The sequence below is a fragment of the Oryx dammah genome, unplaced genomic scaffold, assembly GCF_014754425.2.
Source record: "Oryx dammah isolate SB20612 unplaced genomic scaffold, SCBI_Odam_1.1 HiC_scaffold_15, whole genome shotgun sequence".
In the NCBI taxonomy this organism is placed as follows: domain Eukaryota; kingdom Metazoa; phylum Chordata; class Mammalia; order Artiodactyla; family Bovidae; genus Oryx; species Oryx dammah.
In genome coordinates this window covers 39,967,265-39,988,506 of record NW_024070199.1, presented here as the reverse complement: position 1 = coordinate 39,988,506, position 21,242 = coordinate 39,967,265, and the positions used below count along the sequence as shown (strand labels likewise).

The window sequence follows — 21,242 nt, the reverse complement described above, 5'->3', positions numbered from 1 at the left end:
AGCATCAGTCCTTCCAATGAATATTCAGGACTGATTTCCTTTAGGATTGACTGATTTGATCTCCTTGCAGTCCAAGGGACTCTCAAGAGTCTTCTCCTGCACCACAATTTAAAGGCATCAATTCTTTGGTGCTCAGCCTTTTATGGTCCAACTCTCACACCCATACATGGCTGCTGGAAAAACCATAGCTTTTACTAGATGGACCTTTGTCAGCAAAGTGCTGTCTCTGCTTTTTAATACACACTCTAGGTTTGTCATAGCTTTTCTTCCAAGCAGCAAGCCTCTTTTAATTTCATGGCTGCAGTCACCATCCACAGTGATTTTGGAGCCCAAGAAAATAAAATCTGTCACTGTTTCAAGTTTTCCTCCATCTATTTACCATGAAGTGATGGGATCAGATGCCATGATCTTAGTTTTTGTATGTTGAGGTTTTATGTTTCTTTGAGGGGGGGTGGCGGGGGGGACAGTTTAATACTGCTGAGAATTTTGAGGGAGGGTTTCAGATGGAAAAACAAGCACCATTTCAGAAATGTCAAATTAAGGGCCAAGTCTAGTAATTCTCAAATTATAGTGAGCAGGCATTTCATAAGGCAAGCTTGTTAAAAATGCAGATTTCTAGGCTCATCACTCTTAATCTAACTTGTCAGCTATAGTGTAGGCCCTAAGAATGTTGAGTTTTAAACCAGCTTTTAACTCTCCTCTTTCAAGAGGTTCTTTAGTTCCTCTTCACTTTCTGCCATTAGAGTGGTGTCTTCTGAATATCTAAGGTACTTGATATTTCTCCTGGCAATCTTGATTCTAGCTTGAGCTTCATCCAACCCAGCATTTTGGATGATGTCATCTGCATATAAGTAAAATAAGCAAGGTGACAATATATAGTCTTGGTATACTCCTTTCACAATTTGGAACCAGTCTGGTCTGGTCCTAACTGTTGCTTCTTGACCTGCAAATAGGTTTCTTAGGAGGTAGGTCTGTTATTCCCATTTCTTTAAGAATTTTCCACAGTATGTTGTGATCCACACAGTCAAAGGGTTTAGCCTTTGAAGTCAATGAAGCAGAAGTAGATGCTTTTCTGGAATTCTATTTCTTTTTCTAAGATCCAATGGATTTTGTCAATTTGATCTCTGGTTCCTCTGCCTTTTCTAAATCCAACTTGAACATCTGGAATTTCTTGGTTCACATACTGCTGCAGCCTAACTTGGAGAATTTTGGCGTTACTTTGCCACCATGTGAGATGAGTGCAATTGTGCAGTAGTTTGAACATTCTTTGGCATTGCCTTTCTTTGGGATTGGAATGAAAACTGACCTTTTCCAGTCCTATAGCCACTGTAGAGTTTTCCAAATCTGCTGGCATATTGAGTGCAACATTTTCACAGCATCATTTTTAGGATTTGAAACAGCTCAACTGGAATTCCATCCCCCCCACTAACTTTGTTCATAGTCATGCTTTGTAAGGCCTGCTTTACTATGGACTCCAGGATGTCTGGCTGGACAGTCACTCATTCCAGGATGTGAGCAATCACATCATGGTTATCTGGATCAATAAGATCTTTTTTGTACAGTTCTTCTATGTATTCTTGTCATCTCTTTTTAATATCTTCTGCTTCTTTTAGGTCCATACTCTTTCTGTCCTTTTTTGTGCTCATCTTTGCATGAAATGTTCCCCTGGTGTCTCTAATTTTCTTGAAGTGTCTCTAGTTTTTCCCATTCTCTTGTTTTCCTCTATTTATTTACACTGATCACTTAGAAAGGCTTTCTTACCTGTCCTTGCTATTCTTTGGAACTCTGCATTCAGATGGATATAAATTTACTTTTCTCCTTTGCTTTTGCTTATCTTCTTTTCTCAGCTATTTGTAAGGCCTCCTCAGATAATCATTTTGCATTATTGCATTTCTTTTTCTTGGGGATGGTTTTGATCAGTGCCTCCCTACAATGTTATGAACCTCCATCCATAGATCTTCTGAAACTCTGTCTATCAGATCTAATCCCTGTAATCTATTTGTCACTTCCACTGTATAATTGTAAAGGATTTGATTTAGGTCATACCTAAATGGCCTAGGGGTTTTCCCTACTTTCTTCTATTTAAATCTGAATTTTGCAATAAGGAGTTCATGATCTGAGCCACAGTCAGCTCCCAGTCTTGTTTTTGCTGACTGTATAGAGCTTCTCCATCTTTGCCTACAAAGAATATAATCAATCTGATTTTGGTATTAACCATTGTGATGTCCGTGTGTAGAGTCATCTCTTGTGTTGTTGGAAGAGGGTGTTCGCTATGACCAGTTCATTCTCTTGGCCAAACTCTGTTAGCCTCTGTCCTGCTTCATTTTGTACTCCAAGGCCAAACTTGCATGTTATTCCAGGTATCTCTTGACTTCCTATTTTTGTGTTCTAGTCCCATACGATGAAAAGGACATCTTTTTTGGTATTAGTTCTAGAAGGTCTTGTAGATCTTCATAGAATTGTTCAACCTCAGCTTCTTCAGCATTAGTAGTTGAGACATAGACTTGGATTACTGTGATATTAAATGGTTTGCCTTGGAAACGAACAGAGATCATTCTGTAATTTTTTAGATTGCACCCAAGTACTGCATTTTGGACTCTTTTGTTGACTATGAGGGTTACTCCATTTTTTTCTAAGGGATTCTTGCCCACAGTAGTAGATATAATGGTCATCTGAGTTAAATTCGCCCATTCTGGTCCATTTGGGTTCACTGATTCCTATAATTTTGGTGTTCACTCTAGCCATCTCCTGTTTGACCTTCCAATTTACCTTGATTCATGGACCTAACATTCCAGGTTCCTATGCAATATTGTACTTTATAGCATTGGACTTTACTTTCACCACCAGACACATCCACAACTAGGCGTTGTTTCCACTTTGGCTCAACCTCTTCATTCCTTCTGGAGCTATTTCTCCACTCCTCTCCAGCAGCATATCGTTCATCTACTGAGTTGGGGAGTTCAACTTTCAATGTCATATCTTTTTGCCTTTTCATATTGTTCATGGGGTTCTCAAGGCAAGAATGCTGAAATACTTTGCCATTCCCTTCTCAGTGGACCACATTTTGTCAGAACTCTCCACCATGACTTGCCCATCTTAGGTGACTCTACATGGCATGACTCATAGTTTCATTGAGTTAGACAAGACTGTGATCCATGTGATCAATTTTGGCTAGTTTCCTGACACTGTGGTTTTTATTCTGTCTGCACTCTGGTGGATGAGGATAAGAAGCTTGTGGAAGCTTCCTGATGGGAGGGACTGGCTGTGGGGAAATCTGGGTCTTGCATTCAAAACCGATAGAATGCAGCAAAAGCAGTTCTGAGACTAAAGTTTATAGCAGTACAATTCTACCTCAAGAAACAAGAAAAATCTCAAATAAAGAACCTAATCTTACACCTAAAGCAATTAGAAAAAGAAGAATAAAAAGGGGCCAAACTTAGTAGAAGGAAAGCAATCATAAAAATCAGAGCATAAATAAATGAATAAAATAATAGTGATGATCAATAAAATAAAAGCTGCTTTTTGAGAAAATAAACAAAATGGATAAATCATTATCCAGACTCATCAACAAAACAGGAAGAAGGCTCTGGATTCATGTCAATCTATGCCAAAACCAATACAGAATTGTAAAGTAAAAATTAAAAATAAATAAATAAATTAAAAAAAATAAAATAAAATAAAATAAAAAATCAATAAAATTAGAAATGAAAAAGGAGAAGTTACAAGAGATACCACAAATATACAAAGGATCAAAAGAGACTACTATGAGCAACTATATGCCAATTAAATGGACAACCTGGAAGACACAGAAAACTCTTAGAAAAGTACAACTTTCCAAGACTGAACCAGGAAGAAATAGAAAATATGAACAGACCAGTCATAAGCACTGAAATTGAAACTGTGATCAAAAATTTTCCAACAGACCAAAGTCCAGAGCCAGATGGTTTCACTGGTGATTTCTATTATGTCATATGTCTAGAGAAGAGCTAACATCTGTCCTTCTCAAACACTTTCAAAAAACTGCAGAGAGAGGAACACTCCCAAACTCATTCTACAAGGCCATCATCACCTAGATACCAAAACCAGAAAAAGACATCACACACACAAAAAAAATTACAGGGCAATATCACTGGTGAACATAGATGCAAAAATCCTCAACAGAATACTAGCAAAATGAATCTAACAGCACATTAAAGGGATCATACAATATGATCAATTGGGGTTTATCCCAGGGATACAAGAATGCTTACATGGAAATCAATCAATGTGATACACCATGGTCACAAATTAAAAGATAAAAGCCATAAGACAATTTCCATAGAAGCAGAAAAGTTTTTGACAAAATTCAACACCCGTTTATGATTAACTCCCCAGAAAGTGAGCATAGAAGGAACCTACCTCAACATAAAAAGAGCATATAGGAGAAATACACAGCACACATTACTTTCAATGGTGAAAAACTGAAAGCCTTTCCTCTAAGACCAGGAACAAAATAAGGACATTCACTCTAGACACTACTGTTCAACATAGTTTTGGAAGTCCTAGCCACAGCAAGGACATCATGTGAAAAGCCTGGCTAGATGAATCACAAGCTGGAATCAAGATTGCCAGGAAAAATATCAATAACCTCAGATACGCAGATGACACCACCCTAATGGCAGAAAGTGAAGAGGAACTAAAGAGCCTTTTGATGAAGGTGAAAGAGGAGAGTGAAAAAGCTGGCTTAAAGCTCAATAAATAAAAAACATGAATCACCAGTCTAGGTTCGATGCAGGATAAAGGATGCTTGGGGATGGTGCACTGGGATGACCCAGAGAGATAGTATGGGGAGGGAGGTGGGAGGGGGGTTCAGGATTGGGAACACGTGTACACTTGTGGCAGATTCACGTTGATGTATGGAAAAAGCAATACAGTATTGTAAAGTAAAATAAAGTTAAAAATAAATAAATAATGTATTCCCATAAAAAAATAAAAAATGAAGATCATAGCATTTGGTCCCATCACCAGTCCCATTCTAAGAGAATAGAAAAAAAATATTGTAAATAGGTCAGATAGTTAATTAAATTTAAAAAATGTTTTGTTCATTAAAAAAATGTTTGTTAAAATTACTTAAGAAAAGAGAGACTGCTCAACATATAATGTAAAGCACCAAATATACATGCCATTTTCACAATGGAGAAATCATGCTACTATTTCGGCAAACTTCTCTCTGAATATATTTGCTGTCTCTTTATTCAATTTCATCTGCAACATAGAAAATCAGTGAAAGTCTACTGTAACCATATTAATTTCAAAGCCAAAAAAACTGATGGTATATCTTTTTAAAATATTTGAGACAATATTTGATATTAAGGAAAATAATTTTCAAATAACTCTGTTACCTCTAAACTAATAACATGTACGAAGAAGGATGGCAAGAAAATACCTAAAACCCCCTAGCCAAAAGTTCATTGTTATTCCCTATTCTTTCCTCCAGTCAGTTTTCATTCCAGTCCTGAAGAAGGGCAATGTCAAAGAATGTTCAAACTACCATACAATTACACTCACTTCACATGCTAGCAAGGTAATGCTCAAAGTCCTTCAACTTAGGCTTCAGCAGTATGTGAACTGAGAACTTCGAAATGTATTTACAAGTTGGGTTTCGAAAAGGCAGAGGAAGCAGAGATCAAATTGCCAACATCCACTGGATCATAGAGAAAGCAAGGGAGTTCCAGAAAAACATCTATTTCTGCCTCATTTATGCTAAAGTCTTTGACTGTGTGGATCACAGTGAACTATGGAAATTTTTTTAAGAGATGGGAGTACCAGACTACCTTACCTGTCCCTGAACCTGTATGCAGATCAAGAAGCAACAATTAGAATTGGACATGGAACAATGGACTGATTTGAAACTGGGAAAGGAGTATGTCAAGGCTATATATTGTCACTCTGCTTATTTAACTTATATGCTGAGTAAATCATGCAAAATCCCAGGCTGGGTGAAGCACAAGTTGAAATCAAGATTGCCAGGAGAGATATCAAAACCTCACATATGCAGATGATACCACACTAAGGGCAGAAAGTGAAGAGGAACTAAAGAGCCTCTTTTGAGGGTAAAAGAGGAGAGTTAAAAACCTGGCTTGAAACTCAACTTTCAAAAAACTCTTGGTATAGGATTTGTTTAGGCCTCATATGATGCCTGCCTTACTTTAAAGCTATTTACCACAGTTTGGTTAAATAGTGTGGAAGTCCTTTTGCAGTCTGATGTGCATGTCTTATGATCAGGATAGTTTTTCTACCTTACCTAGTTACCTACAAGCAGGTAGGAAATTCAATGAATTTACCCGAAAATGTCCAATCTGTATTGATGTATCTTGTCAGTTTTTTTATGTTGGTTTTCTAAAACAATGTGATCAATAAATCTTATCTAGATCTTTAAAAAATACTAAAATCATGGTATCTTGTCCCATCACTTCATGACAAATAGAAGGGGGAAAACTGGAAGCAGTGACAGATTTTATTTTCTTGGGTTCCAAAATCACTGTGGACCTTTGACTGCAACCATGAAATTAAAAGATACTAGCTACTTGAAAGGAAAGCTATGACAAACCTAGACAGCATATTAAAAATCAAAAATGTCACTTTGCTGATAGAGGTCCATATAGTCAAAGTTATAGGTTTTTCAGTAATCACATGCGCATGTGAGAGTTGGACCATGAAGAAGGCTGAGCACCAAAGGAATAGATGCTTTTGAACTGTGGTGCTGGCGAAGACTCTTGAGAGTCCCTTGGACAGCAAGATCAAACCAGTCAATCCTAAAGGAAATCAACCCAAAATATTCATTGAAAGGACTGATGCTGAAGCTGAAGCTCCAATACTTTGGCCACCTGATGTGGAGAAATGATTCATTGGAAAAGACTTGGTACTCGGAAGACTGAAGGCAAAGGAGAAGGAGGAGGCAGAGGATAAGATGGTTAGATAGCACCACTGGCTCAATAGACATGAATTGGAGGAAACCCCAGAAGACAGTGGAAGGCAAAGGAGCCTAGCATGCTACAGTCTTTGAGGTTGCAAACAGTCAGACATGACTTAGCAAATGAATGACAACAACAAATCTGCTCCTGGAATCTCAAATTGTATAGAATGAACAGATGAGAAATATGGGTTTTATATCCAAACAATAAGAAAGGGCCCAGGGAATAAGGAAGTCAATATATTCCAATTCAATATGCATTCTCACCCCAGTTCCCTTAAGTCAGAGTGAGAGAGAAGACTTTTACCTTGAGGAGAGAAAGAAGCCAAAGAAAGGTACAGACACCACCAGTTGTAGGGTGCGCCACTCTCGAAAGACAAAAGCCAGTCCTCCCAGAATCATCTGTCCAATACTAAGGGCACAGGATACCAGTGTTATTACCATGGCTTTTGACTGGGATCTGGTCCACTCTATAACTGAAAGAAACACAGTTGAGGTAATAATGTTAGATGAAGAAATTTCAAGATCAAATTCAAGGTTTAGAAAATGGAGGAGATCAAAACTGTCAACTTACAGAGCATACAGTTATTTGATATAATGACCACAGCAGAACAACCTGACCAGAAGCGTAGGGAGCAGTAAATGAGGAAGGTGGGAGCGAAGGCTGCACAGGTCCCAGAGACAGCGAGCTGGAGCAAACAGCACCTGAGAATCAACTTCCGCCCAAACCTAAGAAACAGAAGGCAGTTAGAATATGAAAGCGATGATAATTTGGGGCAAAACATTAAGAAAGCAAAAGCATACACTGAAATGTAAAGAATGCTTTAACAAATGATTCTTTGTACCTGAAAGCTTGAAAAATCAAGAGCTAAATCAGCAATGGAAATCTCCTCAAATAACATTCCTTGTCTACAGTGTACACTAGCAATACCAAAACTTCATCCTCCAATCACCAATGGTCTCTGTCATCTAGCATATAAAGAGAACTACAATGTTGGAAATTGTAACATACTATAAGCACATATTGTACTAACTTATGTATTTAACAAACTAGATAGTCTATCCAGTGTGTAGACCACAAGAGAGCTAAAAGTGTACTTGGGTCTCTAGGATCAAACAGATTAAGGCTAACTTATACAAAAGATTGGTGGGGAATGCAACAAAGTTGTAGGAAGTTTATGTAAGGACCACTCTTTGTTGAATCTGGATTTGTTAGTCTCAAGCAATATGCTTTTCTAGAACAGAATGTAAAAGCACTACAACACAGATAGAGGATATTATATAAATCTCTCAGAGAAAAGAACTATGTAAGATGGAGAATGAACAGGAAAAGATGAAGGACAAAGAAGAAAAAATAAATTTTCTGTTTCATTGAGAGTCATGAAAACAGAGTCTTAGTGGAGACATCTAGGACTAAATAAGATATGCAAATCTATATATCCAGTAATAAAAACAGTACACATTTAGGATCAGGAATTCCTCTTCAATATTTAAATTATTCAAACAGTTCCTCTAAAAACAGAAAATGTGCAACATAGGAACAAACACATCAAATAATCATATATATAATCATTATCATAAAGAAAATAATTTAGAAAACACAAAATGACTTGATAGACAAAAATTGTAGCAACCATATCAAACTAATTTCAACTGATAGAAATTACCAGAATGGATTTCTTTGAAAACTTAATTTTTTGCTTTTCCTACATCACAGGCATATTCTTTACCATCTGAGCCACCAGGGAAGCCCATCCTTCCCACAATAGTACTTAAATTATTAGAACCAATACAACATTGTACAGTGATTAGCCTCCAATTAAAATAAATAAATTTAAATTTAAAAAAAACTAAATTGACAAAAAAGATTTACAACACAAATAGTAATAATAATAAGCTGGAATATTTATACTAACATCAAATAAATTTCAAAGCAAAATACATTTCCAGAAATAATAATGCTAAAGATGTCAAATGTATCTCTTTTTCAAAAAAAAAAGATTTTCTTTGATATGGACCATCTTTTAAAGTCTTTTATTGAATTTGTTAAAATATTGCTTCTGTTTTAAGCTTTGGTTTTTAGGCCTCAGAGTATATGGGATCTTAATTTCCTGACCAGGGATCAAACTGACAACCCCTGCACTGGAAGGTAAAGTCTTAACCACTGGGCTGCCAGGCAAGTCCTTACGCTACTTTCCCAATAGTACTTGCTGAGGATCGTTCCATATATGGATGTAGTTTTTTATGTGTTCAGGTGGGAGAGTGAATTACATATCCTCTTGAACTATCATCTCACTCTTATTTCTGATTTTTACTTTTTGTTATTCTAGCCATCCTAGTATGTTTGAACTGGTTTCAATTTAGATTTTTTTAATATAAATTTATTTCTTTTAATTGGAGCCTGATTACTTTACAATATTGTATTGGTTTTGCCATACAATTTAGATTTTTAAGTTGGAGTATAGTTGATTTACAATGTTGTGCTAGTTTCTGCTGTACAGCAATGCGAGTCAGTTATACATAAACACGTCATTGTTGTTCAGTTACTAATCGAATTCAAATCTTTGTGACCCCATGGACTTTCCTGTCCTTCATTATCTCCCAGAATTTGCTCAAACTCATGTCCGTTGAGTCATTGATGCCATCCAACCATCTCATCCTCTGTTACTCCCTTCTCTTCCTGCCCTCAGTCTTTTCCAGTATGAAGGTCTTTTCCAAAGCGTCAGCTCTTCACATCAGGTGGCCAGTGTTGGAGCTTCAGCTTCAGCATTATTCCTTCCAATGAATACTCAGGGTTGATTTCCTTTAGGATTGAGTGTTTTGATTTCCTTGCTGTCCAAGGGACTCTACTCTTTTCTAGGTTCTTTTCCCATGTAGGTCATTACAGAGTACAGAGTAGATTTCCCTCTGCTATGTGTGTACATGTGTGTTAGTCACTCAGTTGTGTCCAACTCTTTGCGACCCAATGGATTGTAGCCCACCAAGCTCCTCTGTCCATGGGATTCTCCAGGCAAAAATCCTGGAGTGGGTTGCCATTCCCTTCTCCAACTCCCTCTGCTATACAGTATGATTTTCAGCTCAGTTCAGCTCAGTTCAATTCAGTCACTCAGCCATGTCTGACTCCTTGTGACCCCATGGACCAGAGCACGCCAGGCTTCCCTGTCCATCACCAACTCCCAGAGTTTACTCAAATTCATGTTTGAGTAATTGAGTTGATGATGCCATCCAACCATCTCATCCTCTGTCATCCCCTTCTCATCCCACCTTCAATCTTTTCCAGCATCAGGGTATTTTCAAATGAGTCAACTCTTCGCATCAGGTGGCCAAAGTATTGGAGTTTCAGCTTCAACATCAGTCCTTCCAATGAAAACTCTGGACTGATCTCCTTTAGAATGGACTGGTTGGATCTCCTTGCAATCCAAGGGACTCACGAGAGTCTTCTCTAGCACCACAGTTCAAAAGCATCAATTCTTCGGTGCTCAGCTTTCTTCACAGTCCAACTCTCATATCCATACATGACCACTGGAAAAACCATAGCCTTGACGAGACAGATCTTTGCTGACAAAGTAATGTCTCTGCTTTTGAATATGCTATCTAGGTTGGTCACAGCTTACCTTCCAAGGAGTGTCTTTTAATTTCATGGCTGCAGTCACCATCTGCAGTGATTTTGGAGCCCAGAAAAAATAAAGTCTGACACTGTTTCGACAGTTTCCCCATCTATTTCCCATGAAGTGATGGGATCAGATGCCATGATCTTAGGTTTCTGAATGTTGAGCCTTAAGCCAACTTTTTCACTCTCCACTTTTACTTTCATCAAGAGGCTCTTTAGTTCTTCTTCACTTTCTGCCATAAGGGTCGTGTCACCTGCATATCTGAGGTTACTGATATTTCTCCCAGCAATCTTGATTCCAGCTTGTGCTTCACCCAGCCCAGCGTTTCTCACAATGTACTCTGCATATAAGTTAAATAAGCAGGGTGACAATATACAGCCTTGATGTACTCCTTTTCCTATTTGGAACCAGTCTGTTGTTCCATGTCCAGTTCTAACTGTTGCTTCCTGACCTGCATACAGATTTCTCAAGAGGCAGGTCAGGTGGTCTGGTATTCCCATCTCTTTCAGAACTTTCCACAGTTTATTGTGATCCACACAGTCAAAGGCTTTGGCATAGTAAATAAAGCAGAAATAGATGTTTTTCTGGAACTCTCTTGCTTTTTTGGTGAGTAGGTCTTTATTAGTTATCTATATTATATATTGGGGTTTCAATATAGTTTTGATTGGCATAGCTTAATAAGTGATGCTGTTGTGCTTCTTTTCATGTGCTTCTTACAAGTTGTATAACTTCTTTGTAAACAAATGTATCTATTCAAATCCATTGGTAATTTGTCCACTTTATTGAGGTATAATTGACAAAAGCAAATAAAATTGCATATATGTACCTCATGCGAAGAGTTGACTCATTGGAAAAGACTCTGATGCTGGGAGGGATTGGGGCCAGGAGGAGAAGGAGACAACAGAGGATGAGATGGTTGGATGGCATCACCAACTCAATGGACATGAGTTTGGGTGAACTCTGGGAGTTGGTGATGGACAGGGAGGCCTAGCATGCTGCAATTCATGGGGTCGCAAAGAGTTGGACACGACTGAACTGAACTGAACTGAACTGAAGATGTTCAGAGTGATGATTTGATATATGTATATTGTGAAGCAATCACTTCAACGAAGCTTATTAACATACCCATCATGTCACAGATACAATTTTCGTGTGTGAGAGAACACTTATGATCTAGTCTCTTGCAAGTTTTGAGTGTACAGTAATTATTAACTATACCTACTCATTGAAAAAGACCCTGATGCTGAGAAAGATTGAAGGCAAAAGGAAAGGGAGAGGCAAAGGATAAGATGGTTAGATAGCATCATCTACTCAGTGGACATGAATCTGAGTAAACTCCGGGAGACAGGGAAGGACGTGGGAGCCAGGCATGGTGTAGTCCATGGGGTCACAGAGTCGGACACAACTTAGCGACTGAAAAACAACAACTGTGCCATACGTGACCAGGATACATTCACCTTGCGAGACTGAAACTTTATACCCTTTGACCAACATCTCCCCATTTCTCTCACCTCCAAAATCTTGACAATCACTTCTCTACATTAATTTCCTCTGATTCAAGTATTTCATAATCTACATATAAGTTAGTCATGCAGTACGTGTCTTGTGTCATATTTATTCATGTAGTATAATACATTCATAGTATAATAATTTATTTATTCATGTTACTACAGTTGATAAGATTTCCAATGAATCACAGCCTTGTTATGGTGAAGGTGCTTGTGTAACTCAATGAAACTAGGAGCCATGTCATGCAGGGCCACCAAAGACTGATGAGTCATAGTAAAGAGTTCTGGCAAAACATGGTCCACGGGAGGAGGTAATGGCAAACCACTCCAGTATTCTTGCCACAAGAACCCCATGAGCATTATGAAAACATAAAAATATATGACACCAGAAGATGAGCCCCTAGGTCAGAAGATGTCCAATATGCTACTAGGAAAGAACAGAGGACAATAACAAAGAGCTCCAGAAAGAATTAAACAACTGGGCCAAAGCTCAAATGAAACTCAGTTGTGGATGTGTCTGGTGGTAAAAACAAAGTCTGATGCTCTAAAGAACAATATAATATAGGAACCTGGAATGTTAGACCCATGAATCAAGGCGAATTGGACATGGTCAAACAGAAGATGGCAACAGTGAACTAAAGTGGATAGAAATGGGAGAATTTAATTCAGATGGCAATGTTATCTACTACTGTGGACAAGAATCCCTTAGAAGGTATGGAGGAGCCCTCATAGTTAAATAGTCCAAAATGCAGTATGTGTGTGCAATTTCAAAAGCGATAAAATGACCTCTGTTGTTGCCAAGGCAAACCATTCAACATCACAGTAATCCAAGTCTATGCCCCAACTACTGATGCTAAAGAAACTGAAGTTGACTGGTTCTATGAAAACTTACAGCATCTTCTAGAACAAACACAGAAAAAGATGTCCTTTCCATCATAGGGGATTGGAATGCAAGGAAGTCAAGAGATACCTGGAGTAACAGGCAAGTTTGGCCTTGGAGCACAAAATGAGGCAGATAAAAGGCTAACAGAGTTTTGTCAAGAGAATACACTGGTCATAGCAAATATCTCATCATGCATGATGCTGAATATTTTCAATTTTTTAACCATCCATTGATATGATCCTTATTCTGTTAATATGCTATATCATGTTGAATGGTTTGCATGTTTTGAACCATTCTTGCATCCTTGGGATAAAAACCCCATGGTATAAAATGCTTTTACTGAATTTGGTTTTTAGCATTTTAATGAGGATTTTTGCATCTATGTTTACCATTGATATTGTCCTATAGCTTTACTTTCCTGTTTTTTCATTATAGTATCAGTAGGATGCTGGCCTAGTACATGAATTTTAAAATATTATCCCATCTTTTATTTGTATGGATAAATTTAAGATGGGTTGGTATTGATTCTACTTTAAATGTTTGGTAGGACCACAGGACAGGAAAATGTCAGTTTTCATTTCAATCCTAAAGAAGACGAATGCTAACGAATGTTCAATGTGCATGCTAAATCACTTCAGTCATGTCCAACTCTTTGCAACCCTGTGGACTGTAGCCCACCATGATCCTCTGTCCAGGCCTGTGATTCTCCAGGCAAAAATACTAGAGTGAGTTGCCATGCCCTCAATCTTTCCAACACAGAAATCGAACCAGCATATTCTGTGGCTCCTGATTTGCAGGCGAATTCTTTACCACTGAGCTACCAGGGAAGCCCAAGAATGTTCAGACTACTGGACTATTGTGTTCTTTTCTCATGCTAGTAAGACTATGCTCAAAATCCTTCAAGTTAGGCTTCAGCAATATATGAACTGAGAACTTCCAGATCTACAAGCTGAGTTTAGAAAAGGCAGAAGAATCAGAGATCAAATTGCCAACATCCATTGGATCATAGAGAAAGTAAGGGAGTTCCAGAAAAACTTCTACTTCTGCTCCACTGACTATTCTAAAGCCTCTGACTGTATGGGTCACAACAAACTGTGGGAAAATGTTAAAAAGATGGGAACACCAGACCACTCTACCTGCCTCCTGAGAAACCTATGTGCAAGTTAAGAAGCAACAATTAGAACAAGACATGGAACAACGAACTGGTTCAAAATTGAGAAAGGAGTCCATCAAGGCTGTATATTGTCACCCTGTCTATTTAAGTTTATGCAGAGTATATCATGTGAAAAGCCAGGCTTGATGAATCACAACCTGGAATCAAGACTGCCAGGAGAAATACCAACAACCTCAGATATGCAGATGATAGCACTCTAATGGCAGAGAGTGAAGAGAAACTAAGGAGCTTCTTGATGAGGGTGAAAGAGGAGAGTGAAAAAGGTGGCTTAAAACTCAACATTCACAAAACCAAGATCATGGCATCTAGTCCTATCACTTCATAGCAAATAGATGGGTAAGAAGTAGAAACAGTGACAGATTTTATCATCTTGGGCTCCAAAATCACAGCAGATGGTCCCTGAGGCCATGAAATTAAAAAAAGGTTACACCTTTTAAAGACAGTTATGACAAACCTACAGAGCATATTAAAAGGCAGCAACTTCACTTTGCTGACAAGGGTCCATATAGTCAAAGCTGTGGTTTTTGCAATAGTCATGTATGAATGTGACAGTTGGACCATTAAGAAGACTGAGAGCCAAAGAATGGGTGCTTTCTAAATGTGGTGCTGGAGAAGACTCTTGAGAGTCCAAGATCTTGCTATCTTGGATAGCAAGATCGAACCAGTCAATCCCAAAGGAAATCAGTCCTGAATATTCATTGGAAGGACTGATGCTAAAACTGAAGATCTAGTACTTTGGCCACCTGACACGAAGAGCCAACTTATTGGGAAAGACTCCAGTGCTGGGAAAGATTGAAGACAGGAGGAGAAGAGGGCGACAGAAGATGAGATTGTTGGATGGCATCATTGACATAATGGACACAAGTCTGTGCAACCCCAGAAAATAGTGAAGGACATGGAAGCCTGGCATGCTGAAATCCATGGGGTCACAGTCAGATATGACTTAGTGACTGAACAACGAACAACAACATACATGAAGGGAGAAGTAGACAATACAATGATAGGAGGGAAATTCTATACCACATTTTTGACAGTGGAAAGAGATCATCCAGACTGCAAGTCAATAAAAACACAACAAACTTGTATTATACTTTAGAGCAAACAGTCCTAACAGATACAAAGCACATTTCATCCGACAGCAGCAGAATACACATGCTTAAGTGCACAGCAAACATTTTCTGAAATAGATTGTAAACTATGTCACAAAAAAAGTCTTAGTTAAGAAGATTGAAATTTTGTCAAGTATCTTTGTAACTAACTACAATAAAATGAAGCTAGAAATAAATAATGGATGGAAAGTTGGAAATCTTAAAATACATAAAAATTTAAAAGCCAATGTGACATAAAATAATTCAAAAGAGAAATCCCCAACATCTTGAAACAAACAAAAATGGTAATACAACACATCAAAACTTGTGAAATGCTGCAAAACCAGCTGTAAGAATGAACTTTATAGCAATAGATGAGGCAGTTATGAAAAAGAAACCTCTCAAATTACATTACTTTAACCTCAAGGAACAGAAAAAAGAGAGAGAGAAATGAGCCCACAGTTAGCAGAAAGAATTAAATAACAAAGGGAAGATCAGAAATGAAATAAATGGAAACCAGAAAATCAATAACAACATCAAAAAACCCAAAAGATTATTTTTAAGAAAGTGAACAAAATTGACAAACTTTATCTAAACTAAAAAAGTGAAAGATGATTCAAAATTTTTTTAAAAAGGAGACATTTCAGTTAATACCACAGAAATACAGAGGATTGTAAGAGACTGTTACTGACATTTATAAAGAATAAAGTTGATAAGCTAGAATTAATGGATAAATTCCTATTTATCTGTCATAAAAATATAAAATCTGAACTACCCACAATGACTAAAACCTTACCCCATACAAAATGTAGTTACTATCAAAAATATTTAAGCAGATCATGTAATTAAGTATCAAACAGTAAATAACTCAATTTTTAAAATGATCAGAAGACCTAAATAGACATTTTTCCAGTGAGGACATACTGATGGCCCATGGGCAGATGAAAAATGCTTAGCATCATTAGTTGCTAGAAAAATGAAAATCAAAAGCATGCTATCACCTTATACATATCAGGATCACTATTAAGGAAAAAACAACAAATAACATCTGTTGGCAAAAGTATGGAGAAAAGGGAACTTTCATGAAATATTGGTGGGAAAGTAAATTGGTGCAAAAACTGTATAAAACAATATGGAGGCACCTCAAAAAAGTAAAATAAAACTACCATATGATCTAACAATACCACTCCTGGGTACATACCAGAAAAAAACAATAATAATTCAAAAAGATACATACATCCCAATGTTCACTGAAACATTATTTATAATAGCCAAGACATGGAAGCCATCTAAGTGGCCATTAACAGATGAATGAACAAACAAGATACAGTGCATAGATACAATGGAATATCATTCAGCTCTAGAGAAGGAAATTCTGTCATTTGCAACACCGTGGATGGACCTACATGCTTAGTGAAATGAGGGAGACAGAGAAAACCAAGTACTCTATCACTGATATGCAAAATCAAAAACTAATAGAAAAGAACGCATGTAACAATAAAGAAACAGCCTCACAGATACAGAAAACAAACTAGGATGGGATTAAAAGATACAATATTGTTGAGGTTAAATCGTCTGCCTCCAATGCGGGAGACCTGGGTTCGATCCCTGGGTCGGGAAGATCCCCTGGAGAGGGAAATGGCAACCCACTCCAATATTCTTGCCTGGAGAATCCCATGAACTGAGGAGCCTGGTGGGTTGCATTCCACGGGGTCACAAAGAGTCGGACACGACTGAGTGACTTTACTTACTTACTTAGAGAGATGATATGGGGTGGGAAGTGGGAGGGGGATTCAGGATTGGGAGCTCGTATACACCCGTGGCGGATTCATGTCAATGTATGGCAAAACCAATACAGTATTGTAAAGTAAAATAAAGTAAAAATAAAATTTTAAAAAGAAAAAAAAGATACAATATTGTAAAGTAATTAACCTCCAATTAAAATAAATAAATTTATATTAAAAAAGGATATGAATGTATCTCTTATGTATAAATGTGCCTTTATGTATAAAATAAATAAACCACAAGGATATACTGTACAGCACAGAAAAATGTAACCATTAATTCATAATAACTTTAAATAGAGCATAATCTATAAAATATTGAAATATAATTTAGTTTACCTGAAGCTAATATAATGCTACAAATCAACTATATTTAAATTTTAAAAGATAGGACCAGATGGTTTCACAGGTGAATATTCCCACACATTCAAATGACAATTAACACCAATTCTTCTCAAACATTTCCAAAAAATTAAAGAGGCGAGTACACTCCCAAACTCACAGGAAAAGACCACCATTTTCATGCTAGTTAAGCACATTACAAGAAAACTAAAGACCAACATCTCTGCTGAATATAGATGCAAAAATTTCTTAACAAGATATTAGAAACTGAAATCAACAGCACACTAAAAGGATTATACACTATGATCAAGTGGGATTTATCCCTAGGATGCATGGAGTTCAACATACACAATTCAATGTATGTGATATACAACATTAATAGAATGAAAAATAAAAATAATATGATCATCTCAAAAGATGCAGGAAAAGCCATTTGACATAATACAATATCTTTTCATGGTAAAAATACTCAATCAATTGGGGATAGAAGCAACGCACATGAACATAATAAAGGTAATATATGATGAGTCTTCAGATAATAGCATACTTAGTATGGACAGGTTGAAAGATTTTCCTGTCAGTTCAGGAGGGGAAAGGGGGTGCCAGCTCACACCCCTCCTATAAACATAATCTGGAAGCCCTAGTCAGAGCTATAAGGCAAAAAAAAAGCAAAAAGCATCCACTGGAAAGGAGGAATTATATTGACTTTGCATATGATATGAAATTCTATATAGAAAATTCTGAAAACTTACAAAAATTTTTTCAATTCACTAAAAGTGGATTAAAGACTTAAACATTACCCCAAAACAGTAAAACTCCTGGAAGAAAGAAAAGGAAAATCTCCTTGACATTGATCTTGGCAATAGTATCTTAGATATACTAGCCATCAGAACCAGTATGAGGATGTATCTCACCATTCTTTTGATTTCTATTTCTCTGATTATTAGTGATGTTAAGAGTCTTCTCATATACTGATTGACTATTTCTATATGTTCTTTGGAGAAATATTGACTGAGGTCCTATGCCATTTTAAATATCAGGATATTTGAGAGCTTTTCTTATTTGTTGCAATAGCTGCTTTGGATATTAATTCTTTATCAGACATATGCCTTTCAAATATTTTCTCTTATTCTGTAGGTTTTCATTTCATTTTGCTGATCATTTTCTTTGCAATGGAGAAGTTTCTGGTTTGACATAACCCCACTTGTCTATTTTTGCTTTTGATACCAATGTCCGGAGCTTTTTATCTATTTTTAGTTCAAAATCTTTGACTGAGCTATAAGTTTCCTGCTTCTTCACTGAATTTTCTTCCCTTATTTTCTATCATAACACACTAACACATATCTATAAGCATCACCACACATCCGTATTATCTAAATTGATCAATCAGCATTGGTTGTGAATCATCATAACAGGCTCAGTGAGAAGACTGGCCAACATGAGCACTTCAGCTCTGAAATCTTTTATGAATTACACGGAGGTGATACATTTAGAGTTCACAATTTTTAGATGTAAGAGGAAATGATATTAGGCTTCCAGACAACAAGGGATATTTTAAGCCTCCCACTTCTCCTACAGAGGACTTGATGTGTGGCTGCCACAGTTGTTCTCTTACTTTTGGATGACCACTGACAGGTCCAAGATAACCCAAACATCTCACAACACAAATTATGTCACCTGAGGTTTACAGATGAGTTAACTTACGTGGCTGGAAGTATTACCTCTAATGAGGTTTTTTAAGCAAAACCAAACATCCAGATTATCGTCACAATTATTTCTTAATTCAGCTTCAGAACCGTCTCACTAAACACCAAAGTTTTCTAGAAATGAATATGGTGGGTACTATGACAGCAGGACCAATATGAGAACCCATAGGCATTTAGCTCACAGAGTCAAGGAGTGAATTAACATAGAGTCATAACATATAAACCTGCAATATTGTTTCTCTAAAAAGATTGAGCCTCCTGTCTTGAAGCACCTTACTCTCACTTCTCATTGGTAATTTCTGCTCATCTTTACAAATGAAGTTTACGTAACCCTCCTCTACTGTTCTGAAATGCCCCCCGACCTAATAGAGATGTTATTTCTGTGTCCAGTACAACGAGCTCTGTGACCAAAAAAATTTGCATTTGTAACAATGAGTCTAATTCTCCATTTCCATCTATAGCTCCCTAGAAACCAACAGTATAAACTGCCTATTGGAACTCAATAAAGACTTCTTTATGAAAGAGTTGATAGAAAACTGAACCTACCCAGAAGAAGGACAGCAGTGATGTGGAGACACTCACCTGTCTGAGAGAAGGCCGTATATGAGGCCTCCCACCAGCATTCCAGCCATGAATAGGGATTGACCCACTGATTTCTGTGACTGATTGTCACAAATGAGGTCCCACTGGAAAAGAAGGAAACCAGCACAGAGGAGCTTCACAGCTTCTTATATCCCTCAACGAACGTTCACTCACTCTAACAACCCTCAGGGAACACACCCTCTGGTTTCCTTTGAACATTTACTCACATATATTACTCAAGTCTCAGCTTAAGCACGGAATTCTCTAAATCCTCAACTAAATCCTCTAAGTTCTATCATGGCAAATCATACTCAGTTAGCACTGTGTGCCTCACTGGTTCTCAAACTTTGCCACACATTGAAAACATTGAGGGGATTTTTTTTCATTACTGATGCCTGGATTTTACACATGGAATAAACTGTATTTGGTTTGTTTCTTTCATAAGAATCCAGGACATGGAATTTTTTTAATTAATATAAATATTTCCAATTTGCACAAAGGCTAAGAACATGTGACCGAGAATAATTTTCCACAATTTATATCAAGTACTAACTTGGCTAAACATAAAAATTCACACAAAACTTAAAGTTTTGTGATAGTAAAATCCATAACCAGTTTGTTAATTTCAGTGTCCTCACATTGTAAGTAATTGACAACTTACAAAATCAGCAATTACTATTTGCTAAAAGAATGAATAAAAGCTGGCTATCTGAATAATGAACCTGTGTTTATTTTGCATTATTCTAAACACAGAGAACAAGTACTCACAAGAGGTAAATGAGGCCTTTACCTCAGTCACAATGGTGGAGGAGAACAGGCTGTGGTCATACACCCAGCCATCCACGCAGGGCTCCGTGTCCAGGTCAGTCATGTTGGGGAAGGTCCCATTCAGGTGAAGGAACTGCCACTGGGGGTGAAGGAAACGATGACACTTCTCTGGCTTCAAGTTCGAATCCAGTGGGATGGAAATTCTCAGGAAGATGTCAGGGCTAAGGATCCCTGTGTCATTCCCAGAGACAGTGGCATTATCAAGAATGTGGACCCAGCAGCGATGACCAGGAACAGCTGCAGTAAAGTTCTCCAAAAGTATTTGACAAACTATTGTCATGAGGGAAGGAAGAATTAAAACCATCTGAAGGATCTGGAATTTTCCCGGGCCACCAACTTTATCCAGGAGCTCCTCAAAGGCCATTGTGAACAGGTGATCCTCAAGAAGAGTCACAATGGTGTCAAAGCTGCAACTTCAAAGGGAGAAAACAGTATCCTTTCATTAATTCATATTGAATCTATGTGACCTCATATCAGGTTCTCCTCACTACCACGTGGATACAACTCACCTCACTCCTACAACAGAGAAATGGAAACAGTTTCCCTAGTCCTTTTGGAAGTATAGGATGCTCACTTTTTAATAGTCATAGAGAAAATTATTTACCAAAGATACTTGTATCTGATGAACATTAAATCTGTTTAAAGATTTACTCTCTGATGTGCTTGTCCTCAGTGATTCTGTATCATCAACAGTGAACTTTGGCATGTACATGGTCTCTAAACAAGTTAAAATAAACCTACTACAAGAAGTCAGTCATTTTCAGAAGATGGAAAGGACAGAATT

General features: G+C 37.4%; 1 protein-coding gene across 1 annotated transcript in view; it reads right to left on the bottom strand.

Annotated features, from left to right (window-relative positions):
- LOC120874599 (solute carrier family 22 member 10-like) overlaps positions 1 to 20,888 on the bottom strand; it is a 52,604-nt gene extending 31,716 nt beyond the window's left edge. The window contains exons 1-4 of the mRNA XM_040256081.1: positions 20,421 to 20,888; positions 19,631 to 19,734; positions 7,527 to 7,681; positions 7,260 to 7,428 (exon numbers count right to left, since the gene is read on the bottom strand). Coding sequence (XP_040112015.1) covers positions 7,260 to 7,428; positions 7,527 to 7,681; positions 19,631 to 19,734; positions 20,421 to 20,822 — 830 coding nt within the window. The 5' untranslated portion in view covers positions 20,823 to 20,888. The remainder of the gene's footprint in view (positions 1 to 7,259; positions 7,429 to 7,526; positions 7,682 to 19,630; positions 19,735 to 20,420) is intronic.
- Between the last annotated feature and the right edge of the window lie 354 nt (positions 20,889 to 21,242).